The sequence below is a fragment of the Pteropus alecto genome, unplaced genomic scaffold (genome assembly GCF_000325575.1).
Source record: "Pteropus alecto unplaced genomic scaffold, ASM32557v1 scaffold106, whole genome shotgun sequence".
NCBI lineage: Eukaryota > Metazoa > Chordata > Mammalia > Chiroptera > Pteropodidae > Pteropus > Pteropus alecto.
In genome coordinates, this window is record NW_006442103.1 from 9,417,908 (window position 1) to 9,442,568 (window position 24,661).

General features: G+C 35.8%; 1 protein-coding gene across 1 annotated transcript in view; it reads left to right on the top strand.

The window, feature by feature from the left end:
* The window catches only part of FAM102B (family with sequence similarity 102 member B), a 58,687-nt gene that overhangs the window by 1,073 nt on the left and 32,953 nt on the right, over positions 1–24,661 (top strand). The window contains exon 2 of the mRNA XM_006919581.3: positions 20,689–20,809. Within this exon, the coding sequence (XP_006919643.1) occupies positions 20,689–20,809 (121 nt within the window). The remainder of the gene's footprint in view (positions 1–20,688; positions 20,810–24,661) is intronic.

A 24,661-nucleotide genomic window follows, 5' to 3' on the forward strand; every position in this document is an offset into this window, starting at 1 on the left:
TTTTGCCTAAACTTACTTTTATTTTTAACCTAAAAATATTCTGCTTTTCATTTTTTTTTCTGTCATCCTTATTAATAATGTAAAGGAAATAATGTGAACGGATTGTGGAATTGGGGCCAGAGATTTGCCCACGGGGGCATTACTGAAGCCTATGGAAGCCAGAAATTGTGATGTCTAGTTGGCTGAAGCCAAAGATGTAAGAAACACTATTGATTCTCAAAATTAAAATCGGTCAGGGAGCATAGTTTTTAAAATTAAACTGTGTCGACAAATCTGTGGCTATTCAGCTAATTAATTATATTATGGTCATTTTTTTTTGAGTTCATAATTAGTGCTTGATTTCGTCCATTCCTTTTAGATACATTCAGTATGCATTAATAATTCAGAACTATAGCAATGTACTAGTTTAAAAACAGTCAACTACTGAAGTGTATCTATTACCATCATTTTTAACACAGGTAAGAGAGCAGTGTAACTTAGAATGATGCAGCAATATTGTACCAACTGTTAAGGTGTTGAAATGCCAAAGCCAATTCTTGAATGTCCTGAAGGTGCAAGTGACAGCCTTACTCATCCTTACCGTGTTTTGCTGCAGGGTCCCAACCGGGACTTCTGGCACTTTGACGAGCTCTCTGGGCCAGTGGTGACACCTGGTGGTCAGGGTACTTCCCTACCACCTCCTTTCTCCCTAAGGTCATTGACTTGGCTTGCTTCTCAGTAAGTGATTCAGGTGTTGGGGCAATCATTTGTTCTGCAGGTATAGATAGGTGGGGCCCTTTAAATATCTTATTTAATTCTTACAGAATTAAATGAGATAGGGATGCCCATTGTATGGATGAATAAACTGAAACTCAGAAAGCATAACTTTCACAAGATCCCCACATTTGGTAAGTGAAATGCCAAGATTTTGATACCAGGTCTGTCTTACAGATTGATACAAAATAAAAGAGAACATAAGCAATGGGCATAATTTGATTTATGATTTTCAAGAGTTGGAAAGCAAAAAGCAGAATATCCTGGGTTAAACTTACCCTGTTCTCTTCCAACTAAATTTTTACTTTAATCAAAGTCAGTAAGGTTAAAAATAGTGCTCTTTATAACCAAACAAAAAAAATGTATACATAATATAGTTTAGAGAGAAATGATTCATAATAAGGAGCCAGTGCTTATTAGGTAGAAGTAGTTGGTATAAAGCTAAGAGCAAGGGTTTGGAATGAGGTATATCTGAGCCTAAATCCTTGCTTGCCATGGTAAACCTGACTGGGTTACTTAGACTCTCAAAGCTTCTATCTATAAAATAGAAACCATTACTAATCCTTGTGAGGATTTAATAAGATGATGTACCTGAAACAGCTACCCCAGTGCTCTGGTACTCAGTTGTCATTCAGAGAGAAGACAAGGAGCTTGTTGTCCAAAAGTATTTACTTCCTTTAGATGTTATACTTAGTTCCTTTATCCTGACAACTCCGGAAGTTTTGGTTTGGGGGGGAGACCTCATTATGCAAAGAAAAAAGAAAGAAAACCTGAAATACCTAAAGGACGTGAATTATTTAAAAATTGTGTAACTTTTAATTCTTGGGTGCCAGTCTGGGCAGTGCATCTCTAATTAAATGCTAGATTTTAGTACTTTAAAAAAAATCATTTTTGTGCCTCTTATAAATCAAATATAGTTAATTGTAATATTTCTCCCATAAAAATATGAAATTAACTACATAGAAAAGATTTAACATAGCAGGCCCAAGACTACTTTCCTTAGAAAGACCTGCTTACCATGTTTGTGCTGGCATCTGGAAACTCAAATAGTCAATAGCTCCCTATACTGATATAAAACTTTAAAATGGCCCCCCGTGCCACCCTGAAAACACACTACAAACCGGGTGATTTGTGCTAAATACTGTCTGGGAGTCTGGAATTTTGGTCTGTGCCAGGCAGAGGGTGCCTATGTGATCAGCCCTTAAAAAAAAAAAAAATTAGGCGCTATGTCTCTGTGTTGGTAGACAACATGTGTTGTCAGAGTTTGGTGCTGGAGAAAGTGCGTTCTCGGTGACTCCACTGGGAGAATACTCTTAGAAGCTTGCATTTGGTTTCTCAGGACTTTGCACCATGCACCTTTTCCCTTTGCTGATTCTGCTTTGTATCCTTTCGCTGTAATAAATCTTAGACATGAATACAACTATGTGCTGAGTCCCGTGAGTCCTCCTAATGGATTACTGAACCTGGGGGTGGTCTTGGGAACTCCCAATGCATGAACTTATGTAAAATAATAATTAATTTTGTTAAAGAAAAGCCTTAGAGGTACATAGCTAATTATAAATATATTTGGCTTTGTACACAAGTGTAAGATGCAACTCATTCATTGTTCACCAAATGTTGAGGATTTACCAGATTTCTAACTGGTAGGGCTGTAAGAAGTACACCAAATATAAAGGGACATAAGGGAATTACCTCAACTTAAATAATTTAGATCCTAGATGTATAACTGCTTGACAGTAGGAGACAGTATGATTTAGTGCCTAATCAATGAGTCAGACAATATGTGAGTGTTGATGAAATTCTGAAGATAAAGGATTTATTTACAGCCGTAATAGTTACTGAGAACCTTATTAGCTTTCAGTTGAGCATGCTGGGAGGATGAATTTGTATTGACAAGGAAGCCAGGATGGGAGAACAGCTTGAGCGAGTCATCAATAGAAGTTGGTGAGATCAGCCTGATTGCGGAGAGAGTTCACATTGAACAGAAGCAGAAGATAAAGACTTTGGCCTTTATAATGAGTTTTCTTTCCACTGCTCATAGGATAAGAGTTAATCTAAGATTTTTACAGTAAATTGTAATATGATTAAAGTGGTATTTAAGCTGGCTGGTGGGCTAATGCTCTTTGGATTCAAGTTGGGGATAGATTAGAAATGGGGAGAAAAATTCGGAGTCTATTAAAATAAGCCAGGCAGGAGCTAATAAGAATGTGAACTTGGAGGTCTCTCATGTAAGTGACTAATGAAATGAAAATGCTATGACAAATGCTTTGACGACATGACAGTAAAGAAGTCAAGAAGAATCTTTGTTTTGTTTTGCTTTGTTGAGGGGACTGTAGCATGGGGAGGATGCACGGTGGTAAGTTGTACGCTAACATGCTACACAGAGGAGACAGAGAACAGAGACATTGATTGTGTATTTCTTAGATACTGGTCTGTGGAAAGTAGTGCTTACTGAACTTTTCATCTAGGATTTTCTTATACCATTATGCCCCTTTAAAGATTATTAAAATGATCAGATTTTACATATCATAGTCAAAAATACATTGTACAATTATAGGAAACTGGTCTAATTATTGCCTAATAATATATTTTTTGAAGACTTTTCAAAGACAGTGTTACATTACTTAAATCTTTCCAGAGCACCTTCCTTCATCTAAATCACTTTTGAGGTTCATTAAGGTTGTCAAAACAGGTTAATTTCTGGCTTTAATAAAAGGAATAATAAGAAATATTTCCTATATTTTGGGGGATTCCCAAGTTTATCTTATATTGATCATCTTTTTTGGTGCCCATAGCTAAATACTAAGTTTCACATGGGCTTGTGACAGAAAACCATGTGAATTCAGGGAGTGTCTGGGAAGCTAATGAGCACATCTGTGTATTGGATCTTTTACTTTGTAAACAAGCCTAAGGGATTTCTTCTCATTGTCCAGAGTATGTCTTCATGTTTTCAAGATTTTAGTTCACTGCACATTGTGTACTTCCTTTTAGTAACCTTTTTCCTTGCAAAAGTAATATAGATTCATGTGGAAAACTTAGAAAATAGAAAAAGAAAAACAAAAATTATGTAGAAACAAACCAACTAGAGATAATAACTGTTACTGTTATTGGTGTATAATGTAGGAGCCTTTATTGGTACACACACACCCACACACACACGCACACACACGTACACACACTTTTTTTAAACCAGAGTGGGATCACAGTCTTCCATGGTTTTTTTTAACTTAACATATCTTCCCATATCATTAAATATTCAATTACAAAATTATTTTTAATAGATGCATACCATTCAATTGAAAGGATTTCCATAGTTAATTGAATCGAGCCTCTTGAAATTGTCTTTCTCTATGCTTTCTTTTTTATTAATACTTTTATAAACAAATTACAATGAGCATCCTTATAGCCAAATTTTGTGGACATCCATTATTATTTATTTAGGATTAACTCTTAGAAATGGAATTATTGAGTCAAAGTGCTTTTGGATTTTTAAGGCTTTTGATATATATTATCAACTTAACCTTCCGTACATTAAATTGAGTTTTTAGAATGAAAAAAATCACCAACAAGTAACAAATATGAAAAATAACCAGTATTAGAAAATGCTGTTTGACCATATGGCCCAGAGTTCTTTATACCCTGACCAGAAATGGTGTCATCTGTTCACATTATTGTAATCCCTATAATAATGGTAGCTAACATTTACTGAGTACTTTTTCCATGTGCCAAAAACTTCTCTAAGATGTTATATCCTCAACATAATCCTAGGAGGAAGGTACTATTCTTACATTACTGCTAATATTACTCATTTTATGCCTGAAGAAACAAGCATAAAGAGGTGCTGAAAAGTTACACAGCTAGTCAGTGCCAGGACTAGGAGTCGATCAGGCTCTAGGGTGTAGTCTTTAATCACTGAACTCTGCTGCCTCTCAGATTTTGTTTTCTCATTGTTTTGTTTTAAAGAATAGTAGATATATATCATCTACTATATATTATGTATATATATAGTAGATGATATATATATAAATATATATAAATATATATAGTAGGAGTTTTTCTAAATGCCAGTCTCAGAAAACTGATTCCAGTACGTGACACCACTAAATAGGGCATGAGACCTGGCCCCTTTAGATTTGCCCCAAGGTTATATTGTATGTGAAAGATAAGAGACATAGTGGTCATGCATATACTTTCTTTTCCTAAAGTATGACTTTCTGGTAGTAGGTCCTCAAAATTCAGTCTCATTAGTGGATAGTTATACCTTGTAAAAATATTAATGCCATTTTACATCAGTAAGTAATATTCACTATTGTATCACTAAGCCTTTTACAGTAGACAGTTTATGAATATTTGTTGAAGGAATGCAGATATATGGAGAAAGGATCTGTTGTAGCTTTGCTAAGGATTACAAATACACAGAAATCTTCAAATTAAATATATAGGGAAGTCATATAGGGAAGTATATGCTGTTCTATGTACACAGCTTATAAAGAATTAATGTTCAATTTAGAATGTCAGCCTTTGAGCGATATTATCAGATAGAGATCCAGGGAAGTATATTAAGATTCTGAGGAATCTTGAATTATGTCAGTAACAGGGTCTGGGCGAGTCTCAAGAGAGAAGATAATGGTATTCAAATACTAAAAAATGAACTTGTATATATATTTTGTATTCCTAACTTTATTTAATTCTTACAAAATCCCTTTTATTTAGAGATGTTACATCCTATTGAGTTATGATATATGTCAGGTGCTGTAACACATATATTAAAAAAAAAAAAAAAAGTGGCTTAAACAAGATAGAAGTTATTTCTCTCTTGTGTAAAGTCCAAGCTAGTGTGGTGGCTGTGCTCTGTCAGGTTGTCAGGGGCCCTGACTCTTTCTTTATCTTGCTGCTCTGTCATGCCCAGGGTATTGTTCTCATCCACAGGGACTAAGTTGGCTCACCCCACATCCGAATTCCAGCCACTGGGAAGGAGGAAAGGGGAAGAGGAGGTCCCATTCGCTCACAGCCTACTGACCAGAACTTAAGCACAAGGCCATTGCCAGCCCCAAGGAAGACTGAGAAATTTAGTCTTTCCTGGGTGCCCATGTGCCCCGCAAAAGATTAAATTACAATAAAGAAAAGGAGAGGACAGATATCAGAGGACAATTAGCCTGCCACACCTCTCATTTAGAGATGAGAAAGTTGATCCTCAGAAAAGCAACATAATTTGTTCAAGGCCACACATCAATAAATGAAAGATATTTGAAAGACTGCCCCATAAGGAGGGAATAGCCTTCTGCCAGGTATGTCAGAAGACAGAACTATGACCAGTGGAAAGATGTTAAAGAAAGCATGCTTCTATGCAGTATAATATTTATATACAACATTTGGTATAACATTTAGAAGAGTACAATAGTGTATAGGCTACCTTGGTATCTTGTTCAATTCTCAGGAATGTTATCCTTCGTTAGAAAGATAGGTGACTTTAAGGCCTTTTCTAATTCTAAGATTCTATGATCAAGCTTTCAGTCTTATTTCCTAATATTGACGTATGCTGGAAACACTATGAGTATAATTGTGGGCTACTGCTGCCACATAAAGAAAGGGGAGATGGATCATTTCAAGGAGTCTGAACTTGCTTTGATACTGTAGTATCAAAGCAAGTGACTTCTATAATCTTAGTAAGTTGGCTTAGGGCTGAAATTTAAGGAAATTCTTATCTGATGACTTTAACTTTCTCAGTAGCAAGCAAGAAAGGTGGAGTAAGGGACATGAGGATAATGACAACCGATCAGAAAAGCTTACGTAAGGAATGGGAGAGGACGCTGACCAAAGATAAGTTGAAAAGGCTCAACTGAAATTTAAAACATAAATTTTAGTGATGGCATTGTGCATGTTCATGCATTTTTCTTGAGTGGTGCTCATAGATTTGAGATGGGAAAACATAGATGGTAGGATTGATTCAGGTTTAGAAGTTTGTAGGTGTGTGGAAAGGCCAGAGGGATGAGGGAATTAAGTATTGGTGAGAAAGAAATTTAAGGACTCAGTCATGGAGTCGACACTTCATAAGGAGAAACCAGGCCAGGAAGATAAATCAGGAAAATATAGAATCGTTGGAAGATGAAGGCCTCAGTGATTGTAAAGAAAGGTAGGAGTGGAAGGAATGAGGCTATGGCAGATTCGGTGGGGTAGGAGATGTGCTCAGAGAGTAGGATATTAAAGCTTGATATTCCTTCAGTAGAGCAGTCTGGAGAGCTGGCAAAGTCCAGGATGTGGATGTCACTGAAGTCATGTGAAGATAGCATAGGGCAAAGAATTCTGAGTTTAGGGTGTTAGTTATTTGCATGGTGTAAAATAGCCAGTGTGATTGCAGGTGTTGGGGTGAAAAGAGAGAGAACAGGTACGTCAATGTGACATTAACTAGAAGAGGAAGCGTGTCATATAGCCAGATATTGTGTGTGTCAAGCTTTTAAGCCTCAAGCTTGTAAATGCAAGAGTTACAGCCTACACGTGGCGCTGAGGAGTTAGAAAAATGCTAGCCCTGCCTCCTGTAGAAGATGAGGTGGAGAACAAACATCATCTACGCTACAGGACTTTAATACAAGTAGTGCCCTCCTAAAATAGCCAGGTTTCTGTTAGGCAGTAAGCAGAGTGTTAAGTGAAGAGGTTGAGAATGTAGGAGTGTTTTAACCCTGGAACCAAGGTTTCAGGTGATATGGTAGAATGAGTTGGGAAAGAGAGCAGCAATGGAATGATGAATCAGAGTGAGGAGGTGTAGAACAGTAGGAAAGAGCAGACTGGGTTATTCTGGCAGAAGAGGTGACCAGGACTTTCATTGCTGTCTTTTCATGCGATTGCCCACACACACACCTGCCCCACCATCAACCTCCCACACGAGAATGGCACATTCATTACCACTGATGAATCCATATTGACACGTCATTGTCACTCAGAGTCCGTGGTTTGTATTAGGGTTCACTCTTGGTGTTCTATATCCTGTGGGATTTGACAAATGTGTAACAACCTGTAATCTACCATTATAGTATCATGCAAAATAGTTTCGGTACTCTAAAAATCTTCCTGTGCCTGTTTATCCCTCTCTCCCCCTAACCTTAGGCAACCACTAATCTTTTTACTGTCTGCATAGTTTTGCCTTTTCGAGAATGTCGTGCAGTTGGAATCATGCAGTGGGGAGCCACCTTCAGACTTAGTAATTCACTTAGTAATATGCATTTAAGGTTCTTCCATGCCTTCATGGCTTGATAGCTCATTTCTTTTTAGCACTAAATGGTATTCTGTTGTCTGAATGTATCAGAATTTATCCATTCACCTACCATTCACTGAATGATTACGTTCACAGGAGTAGCTAGAGTGGTCAAATTCATAGGGACATAACATGGAATGGTGGTCGCCAGGGGCTGGGGAGAGGGAGGAATGGGGAGTCGTTCAATGGGTACAGAGTTTCATTGTCACAAGATGAAGAGTTCTTAGAGATTTGGTGCACAATATGAGTGTACTTAAGACTACTGAACTGTTCATGTAAAAAGATTAGTATTGTAAATGTTATGTGTATTTCACCATGATTTTAAAAAGTAAATTTTTCAGCACCCCCCAAAAAAATGTTTATTAGGCCAGGCCAATTATTTACGTGTTAGCATGTTCAAGTAAAGCAGATGGAGTAGTATTAAAGAGAAATTTTTTTTCTGAACTTTGTGACTTAGGGATATTTTGTCATGAGTTTTCTTCAATAGAACTGATGTATTTATTCAGTCATTCTACCAACTAATATGATTTAATAAAGTATAGACATTAGATTTATGCAGTAATTTTTATTTGACAATTTTAGGAAAGTTTCCCCCCTTTGTTTTCCTGTTTGTGTTTCTGCTTATCTAAGCCATTATTTTTGCTTTGTTATATAAGTCTTGAGATATATCTTATTTGTTGCTCATCAACAGATATCAGCATTTATTGATATTTTAAGTTTATCTTTTATTAAGTATATTACCTGCAGTTAAGTTTATTCTGTAAAATACCATGTATGATGTTTACTTTCATCTTTTGCATGAGCTCTTTTCATCACACAAATGATATATTCTTCATAATAATCATTACTGTAAACATAGGTATAAAATATCTTTAGCACTGCAGTTTAGTGGGAGATACTGACACATATTGTTAAATGCAATATAGGGCAGAGTGCGTGACAAAGGCTACAGTAAATTTACAAATAAAGTTGTATGGCAGTTCAAAGGAAGAAGGGAGCTGTTGATTCTGACTGAGGAAGTAGGGAAGACTCCTTAGAAGATCTGGCATGTGAGATAAGCTTTGAAAGATTAGTAAGATTTAACCAGTAGTAGGGATATGGGGTGATAGAATGTCAGATGTTTTGACTCTAATAACATTTTGACTTGTGTTTACTATTAAAAACCGTTTTAAAGAGTGGTACATCCGTACTGAATCTTCATCAAGAAAACATTTTCTAGTGTAACCACTTTGAAAAGCAGACTGGCATTTCCTCAGAGATTAGAGTTACCACATGATGCAGCAACTCTACTAATATACCCCAGAGAAATGAAAACATGTCAACACAAAAACTTGTACAGGCGTTATTCATAGTAGCCAAAACAAAAAAACAAAAAACAAATGTCTGTCGAATGATGAATGGATAAGTAAAATGTGGGCCATCCATACAATTGAATGTTATTCAGCAAAAAAAAAAGAAATGAAGTACTGACGTATGCTGCAACATCAGTGAAACTTGAAAACTGTGCTGAGTCACAGAAGCCAGTCTTAAAGAGACCACATGTTTTGATTCAATTTATATGAAATGTCCAAAATAGGCAAAACCTATAAAGACAGAAAGGAGGTTAGTGGTTGCCTAGAGCTGAGGGGTTAGAGGGAAATGGGGAGTGACTACTGATGAGTGTGAGGTTTCTTTTGAAGATGATGAAAGTGTTATAAAATTGATTGTGGTGGTGATTTTACACTGCATATATACTAAAACCATTGAATTATACAATTTACATGGGTGAATTGTGTAGTATGTGAATTCTATATCAATAAGGCTGTTTTAAAAAGCATTTCCTGACAAAACCCCATTAAGCCAATCTAATTAATAAGTTGCTATACAGAACTTTCATTTAACAAATATCTTTTGAATGTCTACTATGTGCCAGAACTACTCTAGACAGTTGAATCATTTCTGTTATTTTTCACTTTAATTTTTATTTTATGAAACTATTTTCCTTGGTATTTATTGTCTTCTCTGTTTATTTTACAATGAACATGAGTTATAAAACACATGTGTAGATTATAATGTCTATCTTAATTTGTATTAATCTGACATAATCTTCATAGGCTATTATTTTTATGAAGTCCAGTTTTTCAGGATCAGATTTTACATTCTGTTATTTTACATTCTTTTAAATTCTATTAAGAAGTCTTAATTTTGTGGCAGTTTATAGTCAAGAGCAATATTTGCCACGTGTTATTTTAGTCAATGAGTTACTTTAGCCAATTTTTTATTATTGCTACCAATAATATTCAATATAGTTAGTTAAAAGACTTGTAGAATTTTACTTAGCTAATCCAAGAGAGAATTTTGAGCATTGTCCTCCAGCTCTGTGTTATGGTTTTTGGAGCAAAGATCTTCAGGGTCAAAATGTTCTGTGTTGAGTAGGAGAAAAACAGACTTGATAAACAGGAGCATAGAACCATAAAAGTGGACAGTGCTGAGAACATACTGGCCAAGCAGCAGAGCGGAACAGAGAATGGGAACTGTAGTGAAGAGCAAGACTGAGTTGGGGGCTAGATTTTGCCAGGCCTCGGATGCCATTCTGTGAAGACCGGATTTTATTCTGTGGGCAGTATGACCTTGAACCTGCCCTCCCCTTTTTTTCTGATTCTAATATTAATTCAAGATCATTATAAAAATTTTGGAAAATACATAAAATTACAAAGAAGAAAATGTTACCTATCAGACACAATAACTTAACAGTTTGAAATAAAGCTTTCCACTTTCTTCCAGTTCATTTTTCACATGTTGGAGCCAAATAACATAATATTTCATCCTGTTTTTTTTTAACTGAATATTAATGATAGTATAAGCATTTTCCATGTTATTAAATATTTTATTATGTTATTCAAATAGTGGCATATGTAATATTCTTTATCACTGGACTGTAAATTAAGAACAATTCTTCTGTTTTTGGATATTCCTATTGTTTCCCATTTATTCCTTCTCTTGCCTATACTGAGCTCTTTCCTATGAACATTTGAATGTGAGGTGCAAACAAGGTCTGCGATGATGTATTGTAGGCAGCAGAGAGTTTATGTCTGAAACTTGGCAGGGTATCAGGACTGCATACCTAGATTTTAAAGTAATCCTCAAGAACAAGATAATTAAAGCCAGAGAGCACATAGAATAAAACACAAGGGCCAGAGGATAGAACCTTGGTAGAAAAAGACCTAATTACGGAAAATGAGACCAAAACACTGAAGAAGAATGTGGCATCCCAGAAGCTAACTGAGGACAGAGTTGAGAGGACAGTATTATCTCTGTCTTAGTGTGGAGAGAGGGAGTAGTATAAGAGCCACTTTCTTAATTTGACAATGAGCAAGTCTTTGGTGAAGTTTTTTTTATCATTGAGGCAAAATTGACATATATAACATATTAGTTTCAGATGTACATAATGATTCAATATTTAATATTGTGGGAAATGATCACAATAAATCTTATTAATGTAAGTCACTATACATAGTTACAAAATAAATTTTTCTTGTGATGAGGACTTTTAAGAACTACTCTCTTAGCAACTTTCAAATAAGCAGCATTATTAACTATGGTCACCATGCTATACATCGCATCCCCATGATGTATGTTCATTTTGTAACTGGAAGTTTGTACCTTTTGACCCCCTTTACCCATTTACAACACACCAATCTCCACCTCTGGCAACCACCAATCTGTTCTCTGTATCTATGAGCTTGGATGTTATTTTTGTTTGGTTTTGTTTTATTTTTTAAGATTCCACATATAAGTGAGATTATACAGTATTTGTCTTTCTCTAAATTATTTCACTTAGCATAATGCCCTTAAGGTCCATCCATGTCATTGCAAATGGCAAGATTTCCTTCTTCATAGCTGAATAATATTCTGTTTTGTGTGTGTGTGTGTGTGTGCACGTACACATTTTCTTCCTACACACGCACACACACACACACACACACACACACACACACACCACATATTCTATATATCCATTCATCTATTGATAAAACACTTAGGTCGTTTCCATATCTTGGCTGTTGTAAGTAATACTGCAGTGAATATGCAGGTACATGTATCTTTTCAAGATAATGTTTTTGTTTTTGTTTTTGTTTTCAGATAAATATCTAGAAGTGAAATTGCTGGATCATATGGTAGTTAGTTCTATTTTTAATTTTGGGGAGAACCTCCATACTGGCTGCACTAGATTACATTCTCACCAACAGTACACAAGTGTTACCTTTTCTCCATATCCTCTCCAACACTTGTTATTTCTTGTCTTTTTAATAATAGCCATTCTAACTCGTGTGAGGTGATATGGCATCGTGGTTTTGATTTGCATTTCCCTGTTGATTAGTGATGTTGAATACCTTTTTATGTACCTGTTGGCTCCCTATGTGTCTCCTTTGGAAAAACATCTATTCAGATCCTCTGCCCATTTTTTAATTGGATTGTTTGGAGTCTTTTTGCTGTTGAGTTGTATGAGTCCTTTATATATTTTGGGTCTTAACCCCTTATTAGATATACGATTTGCAAATATTCCATTTAGTAGGTTGTCTTTTCATTTTTTTATATAATTTTCTTTGCTGTGCAGAAACGTTTTAGTTTGATGTAGTCCCACTTGTTTATTTTTTCTTTCGTGGCCTTTGCTTTTAGTGTCAAATCCAAAAAACTATCACCAAGACTGATATTAAAGATCCTGTTTTCTTCAGGGAGTTTTGTGGTTTCAGTGCTTACATTCAAGTCTTTAATCCAGTTTGAGTTAATTTTTGTGTACGGTGTACGACAGCGGTGCAGTTTCATTCTTTTGCCTGTGACTATTCAGTAGTTTCATTCGAGTCATAGGAGCAGAAACCAGGTTTCAAGTGGTTAGGGATTTATGTTATGTTTTTATTTTATTTTTAGATTAGAAACTTGAATATAATTATAGGTTGGACAAAGGAATGGTGTAAAAGAAAATAGGGACACATATTAAAAAACAAAACCATGATTGAAAGTCTGTCCTTCTGTTGTCTCAAAGAAAAAAATTTTTTCTGTCCTGGAACCTGTGTACTGTTTTCAGAAGAAGTTCTCAGGCTTTTCCTATCAAATGGTATTTCCAAGCATTGTGGCTTAGAAACTAGCTTACGCCCAAGACTTATTTTATCTTAATGATATGAGGAACTACCCATAATATTGATTTTGGATTTTACTTGTTTGCTTCATTTCATTTTAGTGAGTCATCACTAGCATAGCATTAGAGTGAACACATTTATTAACATCTTCTTTCTAGTTAAAATTTTGTACATTTCCTGTTCACAGACTGCAACCACATTTCAATGGCAATTTCTGGGAATTCTCTAGTGCTGGTGTCTAAACATGAAGTTATTAACGTTTATCTTTTGTTACCTTCTGAGGCCAATTCAAGGTCTCATAAAGTATTGCATTTTTAAAAATATCACCTCTGTGTACCGTCCTGGACATCAAGGTCTCTCCATTTTGATCATTTCTTATGGTTAAATAATGAATTCTAGAAAGTTCCAATGAATATCTTACTTGGACTGTCCTGTGGATACCACTATTTCTTCTGTGTACAAGGCAAGAACAGTTTTAGAAATAACAGCCTCAGGAAGTGAGTTAGAAAAGGTCATTCATAGTCCTTGCAAAAGAAGATAATTGGTTCCAAAATTTTGTTTGTAGGCTAAGTTAGTAAAGTACCTTTTATAAGCAACCGTAAATTACCTTTATAATTTCTATTAACAATTTCTGTTAGAACAAAAATAAACTCAATTATTAAGTTAGTAATACAGGTAATATGCATTTGTAATATTATACGGTAGAGAACTATAAACTCATTGTACTAATAAAGGGGAAGCCTTCCTGAAGCAGCCAGGAACTCAGTTATTGATAACTGCAATATCAGTTCTTGCCATTTTCTAATTTGAGAAACTGTAAATTAAAACAATTGTAAGTAAAAACGAATCTGAGAGTTATTTTTGCTAAGGTAACCCATATAAAACCAGCATACAAAATAATTGAGAAGCTATTTTAAATGTTTATTGCAATTTCTCTAACTCACATACTTACTCTGTTCCCACTGGGGTTTACTTACAGGTGAGGAAAGGTATCAGACATGTCAAGTAATGCATTTGTGATGCATAAACATGCAGTTGACACTGGCTGTGATCAGAGTTAGCAGGAGCAGCCACAGCAAATCTCTGCCACTCAAGAAACATCCCAACGCGTGTGCTCAGTACAGTCCTGTTTGTAATCGATCCTTGCACCTCTGCACAGATCTTTCCCAGTCTCCTCCCCCGACCCTCTTCAAAGTAGAGCTGGCTGGACTGTGCTGCCTTGGATTTTAACTTACTTCATTCGCATGAGTCTTTATTTTATCATTGTCATTATTTTAAGGATAATCACGACAGCCAGAGTAGAGCCTTCACAGTAGTTTGTAATACTCTTCGTGCTTCTTTGTCACATTCCACTCATTTCACTCTTCATCTCAAGAATGGGAACCTTCCGCAGTCTGTTTCTCTTCCTCTGTATCTCCAAGTAGGTCTCGGTGGCCTGTACATGTGCTTTGGAATTCACTGCTTCCTATCACTGTACCAGAAAACCTCCTCTTATCCTGTAGAATTCCCTTTCAGCGATAATACTGGTGAAAAGTACTTTCATAGCACACAGCAAAACTTCATTAAAGTCTCATTTCTCTTGCTTTCAGTATCTTTCATTTGCAAGGCAGCTCCAAATGTACATAGAAAATGTCCCAGGATTTTATAGGAACAATAAAATAATTTCACCCCAGGACTCAGGAGATATGGAAGAAACTTTTGAAGTACAACATAGAGAATATAATAAATAATATTGAAATAATTATATATAGTGCCAGGTGGGTACTAAACTAATCAGGGAGATTACTTCATAGTTTATATGAATGTCTAACCACTATAAAAAAAAAAAATCTTTCAAGTGAAGTCTTGAAATCTTGATTCATAACACCTTGTGGTTTACACAGTGGTATATATATTACATCATTTAATTTTCATGCTACCCTTTAAAGTGTATTTTTATAATATTTTATAGATTCAGGCAATGTGTTTACCAATGTGTAGCTGACTACAAAACATTTCATAAAAGAAGAAACTTACATGGAGGAAAGTAATTTGTTCAGCGGCATCATTCGGGGTTGAAATTAGACTTGAGCCCAGGTCTTCTGAGTCCAAAATTTGTTCTCATCCCATAATACCATGTAGATGAGGTTAGATGGCAGGTAAAGGATAGAAGGCATTTGGAGGGCATCTCAAAGGGAAAGAACGCATGAAAGCAGGTGTGCAGGGGCATAGTGCCTATGTAGGGAATAGTGGATAATTCAGGTTAGTGAAGAGTCAGCAAAGGTAAATCATAGAGGATCAAATTTGAGAGGTTGAGGGCAGACCATGGAGAGTTAAATATGTAGTTGAAGAATTTAGCCTTTAGTCTACGCACAAAAAGGAGCCATACATTCCTTGATCTAGAAACTGACTGAATATGTGATATAGAAACTGTTTACAACTGTTATTTTCATACATGCTTTTTAGATTATTCAGTAAAGACAAAAATATCCTTTTGTGCAAAACTAAGGTATTTTTGAAAGAACTGGTAACTCGCTGACTTAGTTTCTTGCCCTTTTTTTTATTGTTGTTCGTAAGATGTAACTTTTAATTCATTTTTCCTGTTCTCACACAGTTCTGTTTAATTTCCTATATTTTTAAAGGATTTCTACCTTATTGAAATTGGGAAGTTTTGAGTTTTCTTTTCATTCAAATTTCCTAGGCTATACCATAATGTGTATTCTTAAATTTTTAGTATGATATCTTTTTATAGATTATGATTTTTTTTGACTATTTCATTTTTTATTGTGTTTTCTTCTTTCTTATTGTCCTTCCTATAAAATAGAGAAGTGATGCTATGTAGAATGTGTATGGTTACGGGGAAAGTAATTTCTAGAATGATAAAATATTTTTGTCAGAAATATTCATTTTGATACATGGAATCATGAAATTTTATGGTACACAGCATCTAGTTCAACACTTCTGTTTCCAGATGAGGAAATTGAGACCCCCCCCCAGCAGGTTAAATAACTAGTCTAAAGTTACTTATATATTTTATAATAGAAAAACATCTTGATTTTCTGTCCTTTGCTCTTTCCATTATACTATCCTTTTCCCGGCTGTTAAGCTGAAAAGTTAGGAATAGAAAACTGTACGTTGACTGACAGGTGCTACTCTCCCTTTTTATACTATTCTGTTTGTATTAAATGTTTAGAAAGGTGATGAAAATATAGAAAGAATGACCTGTGACTATATATGAGGGAACTTAATTTATGTCTCTTCAGATGAGCATAAGTGCATAGTTTTAATTTAAACATTTTTACTCATAAAAACATTAACTAGTCTATTATCGTACTATAAAAATGAGCATAACTTTGAATACTTTTGTTTAAATGACGTATTTTATTAGGACACCTGCCAAGTCACTGAATGGCAGTCTTTCTTGCATGAGGCTACAAAGATTTTTTTGGTAATATATGCAGCAGAGTATTAAGAAGCAAGTATTCAGCAAACCTTTGTCTGAGGACCTACTGTATGCCAAGTAGTACTGCTCTTTTTATATGAAGTTTCTCATTATAACTAAGTTCTGGCAGTAAACAGTGCTTGTTGACAAACGTGCCTGCATCAGCTCTTGCCCTTTTCTCTTGCCCTCCTCATCATGCGAGAGGAGCCCTTCTCCTGCCCAAGGCCAGTCCCCAGACGTATTGTCTGCATCCCACCCCCTCTGACATTCTCCGGGGTGGGTCCCCTCTGGTGCTATCACTCACACCCTGTTAGATCTTTGACTTTTTCTCTTCACTGGTTCTTTTCTATCAGCATCAAAGCATGTGTATAAGTCTCTCATGGGTTAAAATGAAATCCTTCCTCCACCCCGTATCCCCATCAAGCTGCCACCCTAATGTTCTCTACTTAATTACTAAAATATTTGAAATTAATTCTCTGTATTCCCTGCCTCCCATAGTAATCTGCTTTCCACCCCCACCTTTTCACTGAAACTACACTTACCAATGTTATCAGTGACTTCATTGTCGCTTCTTGTTAATTTTTATTGTACCTGACCTCTGCCGCATTGGATGTGGTTGAGCAATTCCCTCTTAAAAATATTTTCCCTTGGTGTGGTTTCAGTGATAACATGATCTCCTTTGCGTCTCTCTCTGTCGATCTTGTCGTCTCCTTTGCCTGCCTCCCTTCCTCTCCTGTACCTACGGTGGTCCCTAGAGTTCCAGACTCAGCTCTCTTCCCTTCCTACTCTGCCCTCTCTCCCTGAATGGCCTCATCCATTCCCATGGCCTCAGTGACCATCTACATGCTGAGGACTTTCACATTTGTATTTCTAGCCCTGACCTCTGCTTTGAGTTCTAGGTCTCTATATCTGTCTGCCTACTGGCATTTCCAAATGAGGGACTTTCAGGCTCCTCCACCTCAAAATGTCCAAAACTAGATTATCATCTCCCTCACTGTCTTACCACCACCAGCAGAATGCATAAATGAAAGATAATCTTTTGTGTTTAAATGTTTTCTATTGAATGATGGTACTGTCCACCCAGTTACTAAAGCCAAAAATACCTTTAGGGTGTGAGAGATTCATTTATCCTTACTATTGTCATTAAAAGTTACAACTTTATAGAGCTCATTTATCCTTGGAGTCTTAAAATATTTGTTTTTGCCTCAGTTCCCAAAGAATAATTTTCTTAGAAATCTATATCTTCTATAAAATAGATTAAGGAATATTCTCTACTTGTAAATTTGAGCATTATGTCTCTCTGGAGGGCAAATGTAAGTAGACTTAGAACTCCTTATATCTTGATAATAACAACTTCTGACATTTATTATTGATATCCACTATAAGCCAGGCACTGTTCAAAACACTATGTGTAATAATTCACTTGGTTTCCCAAAATTCCCATGAGGTATAGGTACTGTTATCATCCCTGTTTCACAGAAGAAGAAATGGAAATGCAGGGAGGTTAGGGAATGCATCCAGCATGACAGCTGGCAATAGGCAGAGGCAGGATTTGAACCCAGACAGACTGGCTCTGAATACAAGCTCTTAACCTCCCCCCAGTAATGTTGTCTAGCAAAACAGCTTGCATGCCTCATAGCAGTTTCTTTTTTAAATCACCGTTTCTAAAAAGTTAAAAATATTTTGAACTACCAAGACATGGCATAATTTTAAATATGTTCCTGGAGTATACATAATGCAAGTTATTTTTAGAAAATTAAGTAACGCAGTTGGCTAGTACAGTAACTAAGTAGTCATACGAAAATGGATCCATAATTTCCATTTTATTTTGTATTGCTTTTACTGTTTAAAGACATTTTAGATCTTCTTCGACTCTTTCAAAGCATAAACAATAGCCAAAGCAACATGGACCTTCTGTTAAGTCCTCTGCTTATGTATTTCACAACCAGCAACTTTATCATTTTATCTTAGAAATACTTGGCTTTCCACAGTATCAACACAAATCATATTCTGTTGCTTTGTTTCTTGAAAGTGGTTAAGCAACCGTATAAAACTCATAGGAAATTAATGACTCATATAACGGAAAGCATTTGCTAATGGGACTTTTGTCTCAGTTGCCAAGTAGTCTGAGTTTGTTTCCATGGTAACTCATCAGTATAACAAACTGTCACGAACTAACTGCCACTTTTTTTTGTTGTTTGTGTGTGATTTAGACAACCTTCTAACAGCTGTATGGGTGTGTATATACGTACATTAAAGATAATCACAAAAAATTTCTGAATAATTAATTGCCTTAGGCACAGAAAAAATACTTTGGAGAAATTGTTTAAGACTCCAGGGCTATTATTTTGACATTACAAAATCTAAAAGATTATTTCAATTAACATTCCTATTTCTACTTAAGTTCTTATTAGGAAAGGCCATAGTCAACAACTTTTTTAAGCTTGTGAATTTTTAAAATTCAGCTACACTATTGGTTCATCTGCAATATGTGTAATCATAGAAGAATCTGCCACAGACAAGGCAGGGAAAAGGAAATTAGGACCTCGTGCTGGATGGATGAGGAGTGAGTAGAGAAAGCCCACTCAGCCAGATCTTGCCAGCCCCTCCCTGGTGGCAGTACTCTAGGATGGGGAATGGCAAACACTCAGGTGTTCAGGGGATCAAGGCAGACAGAGTGTACAGAACACCAGGCTTTTACCTGAAGGCTGAGTTGGATAAGGTTCTTAGAGGAGGTAATGACTAAACAAAAGCATTCCGGTTACACTGGTGAATATGGGAAGTTGAGAGGGAGAATAGAGAGGATGTAAGGGAAAGAAAACAGTATGAACAAAGGCATACAAATGGGAAATAGTGTGATGTAAAATGGAGAATGACAAGCAGTCCGAGACAGAAAGGGTCAAGAGACGAGACTAAAGATAGGAGGGACCTAATCGTGGAGCTGCCATGTTAAGGAGGTTGGACCAAATCCTCTAAGACATGGGGAAGCAGTGAAGGATTTCAGACAGGAAACACATTATTAGATTTGTTTTTTAGAAGGCACTCTCTGGTAGCAGTGAGGAAGGTAGACTCGAGCAAGGACCATTAGGAGACTGTTGTCATATTTCAGGGAGGATCTGTTGAGGAACTGAATCAGGGTAGTGGTGCTAGACACAGGAAAGGGGTTGATTTAGGAATAGCTGTGAAGTAGTATAGGGAAGAATTGGTAACTGGGACTGTTCATTTGTGTTCCATGCATGACGTTTATTCATTCAGTCAACAAATACTGAATGGTTGACAATGTATTGTCCACAGTGTTAATGCCGAGCCCTCATTTTCTGCCTTCATCATTTCACCAATTTTCTCTTTATTTTCACCCATTGTCTTTCTTTTCTTCCTATTTTAGAGGAATAGTTATCCTTTCTAAGGCTAAGCCCCTATTCTTACATGGAACAGTAGAGGGAACAGCATGTACAAAGGCCCGGAAACTGAGAAGAGAAGAGTTGTAAGAAAAATAGAGATTTTCCTTTGTGAACAAGCAGGCTTTTGAGTTAAAAGTCCCTTGTTTGAATGTTAGTTCTTCTGCTTTCTATCTAAATGACACTGAGTTAACTTCCCTCCTTGTGCTTCATTTTCCTCATCTATAAAATGGATACCAGCTATTTCCTAGGGCTGTTGTGAGATTAAATAGCATATAGTAAGCTGTCAATAAATGGTAGCTGCTGTTGCCATTATGGCTGAAACAGGAGTAAAACTATGACAGCAGCTCATTTTAGAATAACTGTTTATGTTTCTGTCTCTTACACTAACTGTAAGCTGTAAGTCCTGTAGGATTAGGAGTGTTGTCATTCTCCTCTTCATTTTAAACATCTAGCATGTACCCGGCACACCTAAAATACACATTGAATGAACGAATAGTGAAGTTTCTATTTATATTGATTGAACCGATAAGTAAACTTAACTTGTTTTCAGTTTCTGTGGACAATTAAAACCTTCAAAATTTTTCAGGTCACATTGTTAAGAATTTGTTTCCTTTGTGTTTCACTGTTTCTGAATACTGGCTTTTAATATATCACTTTTGCATTGTAGACGAGTGAAACAGTGTGTGTGCTTTTTAAATGTCTCATAAATAATGGTTACTTAATGGGTTCTTTTTTTTTTTCCTTCAGGGAGGTGGTGCAAGCAAACTGTGTTCACTGGAGGAAGAAGTTCTCATTTATGTGCAAAATGAGTGCAAGTGCCACAACAGGCATCCTAGATCCTTGTATCTACAGAGTATCTGTGAGAAAGGTATGAAAATAGCCTCTTTCAGAAAACATCATTAGTTTCATAGTCACTGACTCACTTTATTTAACTCTGCTTTATCCTTAAAACTGTTATATGTAATTTTTCTTCACACTTGCAGCAAAAATTTTAATTGCCGTGACAAATATGATGAAGAATCCGAAGTTATAAATTAAGATATTATTGAAGAACCTTATCTCACTATTACTATACATATAAGTATTAACCTTACTTGTATTATTTCAAGGGCTCCATATGTCTCTATCCTGCTATTCATTAAATTCCTCTTTGGTAGGCACTGTTTTAGGGACTCCACATATATTGTGTATAATAAAAACTGTGAAAATAGGTGTTATTTTTTTCCATTTTCAGAAAAACTCAGGCTCAAAGAGGTTGTTACTTGCCTAAATTCACATAACTAATAAATGGCAAAGGACTCAAACATAAATCTTTCTAATTCCAAGTCCATGTTTTCTTTTTTATATATTTCCTTTTCACATTTTAGGTTGAGGCCTATTACTAATCTACAAAAACTGGCGATCTCAGATGGTTCAACCTAATCATATATAAATATGTGATCTTACCATTTGGGGTTAAAAAGAGGAATCCATTAGTCACCATCACTGGTGAATTAAACTACTGGCTTTAAAATGTAAGCTTTATGTTTTATATTTTATATACATTTTTTTAATTATCAAAATAAAACATACATGTTCAAAAATTAAATAGAGAAGGAATGAAAAGCAGGAATCTCTTGCCTTGTTCTTTTCCACTCCAGTTTTACATCCTTCTATATCAGATAAAAAGTTATCTTTTTAGTTTTCTTATTCTGCTTTTTGAGTGAACTGTTAGTACTATTATGTATATGGCTATATTTTCAATTATCTTACATTGTTTAACCTACTCAGTTAAAATAAAACAAATACATATATTTTTATACGTTTTAAGCCTCTAATGAAAATAGTCTAAAATCGTCATATTTGGAGCAGTAACAATTGAATAGACGCTTCTCTAAAGGAAGTATAATGCAGTGAAAGCGTACATGGCATCATACTCACCTGGGTTTGAAGCCCGGAAATACCACTTATTAACTGTGAGACCTTAGGCAGTTCTCCTGATTTTTTAAAAATTGGTTTCCTCATTCAAATAACAGTATAATAATTGCTTCTTTGAGAAGTTATAAGGATTAACTGAGATAATCAGGAAGAAGTCAGGATACTTTACTGAGAAGAAGTCAGTAAAGTATCCTGACTTCTTCCCTTCCTATCTTAATTGCTGCTGTGGCTCTTACATCAAAACCTTTTCTAAATGGAATTCTCATCATGATTTTTGAAAGATAATCAGTCTTTGAATTTTAAGAAAATACATGTAACCCGTTAGAAAAAGGGATATTGCTAATTAAAGAAACTCAGAGTCTACTATTATAAAAACTTTTTTTTTCTCTCTTTAAGGTAGGACTCATTCATCTGAAATAAACCAGTTCCTCAGATAATGATGATTTGGTGGATTAGTTAGAGCATATATGATAAGCTACTGAAGCAGATACCCAAATATACAATGACTCAAACAAGATAGAGGTTTATGTCTCCCTTGGGGAATAGCCACGGGTCCCAGGGCTGGCGGGGCAGCTCTGCCATCTTTGCCACATGGTGCCTGTCTTTAGATCCTGAGGAGTTGCTCTAGTCTTGTTATCTCTCAACCAGTGAGAAAGGAGAAAAAGCCATATGAGAATAAAAGTAAGAACTCATAAAGGAAAATTAGTAAACTCAACTATATAAACACATCCTGCACTGTAAAAAATACCTTAAGCAAAGTCATAAATTAGGGGAAAATAGCTGCAAATCATGTCAAAGGCCCATTTCCTTAGTATAGAAAGAGCATCTTCAAATAAAATATATATACTGATAGTGAGATCAGGTTCTTGAATAATATTTTAATTTCACTTCACACTTGCAGCAATAATGTAAATTACTACGACAAATATGATGAAGAATCTGAAGTTATAAAAGATAACAACCCAAGAGTAAAATAGGCAAGGGACAGAATATATATTTCACAAAAAGAAAAATATAAATAGCTTAAGCATATAAAAAGTTACTCAGGTCTCACTCATGTATATTAAAACTATAAATAAGATACCATTTTTTACCTATAAACTTGACAAAGATCAAAAAGTTTGACAATGTACTCTGTTGCCTAGGACACAGAGAAGTAGTCACTCACAAACAAATATGTGAGTTCCTACAGTGTGCCAGGCACAGTCGTAGGCACTAGAAAGACTGTGGTGAACTGGAATGAGTTCCGGCCCTCAAGGACTCTACTTTCTGGTTCCCGTGACATGGCTCTCTTCTCTCTTTGTGTCTTCACGTCATCTTCCCTCTGTGTGTATCTGTCTCTATATCCAAATTTCTCCTTTTTTATAAGGACACCAGTCAAATTGGATTAGGACCTCATTCTAACTAGACTACCCATACTAACACTCTATTTCCATATAGAGTCACATTCTGAGGTACCAGGGGTTAGGACTCCAACATATCTGTTTGCAGGAAAGGCCTACAATTCAATCTATAACAGGCCCTGAGATTCTAATAAACCTGGAGATTTATGCTTCTGAAATTAATGGGCTGGCTTATTACAGAAGACCCCTTCCTCTGAGAACAACCAAAAAGCTGGACAAAATATTAAAGGTAGCTGCTTGAAGGCATCAGAGCCAAGGCAGTAAGGACTTGAGCAGCTTAGAATTATAGTCAAGGGAAGTGTAAAGAGATGAGTCTGATGTTTCACATTTATTTTACTCTCAAAGCATTTGCTAATTTTCAAGTAGTGGTTAAGAAACTGAGCCAAAAGCAACAACTGAGAGAGGCTAAGAAGTTGAGCTGAGAGTCCAGCAATTTTACAGGACTAAAGGGACAAAAACTGAAGTCCAAGGCCCATCAGCAGCTTAGGGAATCCCCAAGCTTTTCACTGGGACTCCCTAAGAGTTTCAGCCTAGAAGGAGGAATGTAGCAGATGTAGATCAGCCCTTAGAAAGACTGAAACTCAGCTTCCAGTCAGCTCAGTCCCTGCTTGGATGAAGATGATCAGCCCCTACCCTACTATTTACCAGAGGCAAATGTATCTCTTTTCTGAAGAAAAGAACATTACTCTGAGCTTCAAATTATTGCTTCACATTGTCATGCACAAAAATTACCAAGCATACCAAGAGACATGACTGCATGACCAAAAATCAGAAGGAAAATAGATAATAAAAACAGATTCAGATGTTAAGAAGATCAGAAATAAACTTTTACAGTAACTGTAATTAGTGAACAATATGGGGAATTTTGTTAGAGAACTAGAAACTAAAAGAAAAGCAAATTGAATTCCAGAACAGAAAAATACAATAACTAAAGTGTAAAGCTAAATAAGTGAAAATAAATCTTATCAGATAGATTTAACAGCAGGTTTATCATAACTGAAGAGAGCTTTGGTAAACTGGAAAATAAGACAAAAGAAAATATCCAGAGTAAATCACAGAGAGAGAAATGATGGAATATACACAAAAGAGTGTAAGAAAGGAGAAATGGTTTAAAGGTCTCACACGTATGTGATTGGAGCCTGAGAAGGAGAGAGATTGTGGCTGAGAATCTTTTAAACCTGATGAAAATATCAAGCCACAGATTTAAATGTACTGTGAACCCCATTTATTTTAGGACAGTCAACAAATCTGGCATATTTAAATGACAGAAGACCAGCCTGGAAAACATGGAGAGGGAGCGTTCTTGGAGATTAGGTTGGAAGCACTAGATTAGGTAGGGCCTTATAGGCCACGGTGATGAGTTTAGATTTTATTCTAATTATAACTGGAATTCATTTGAA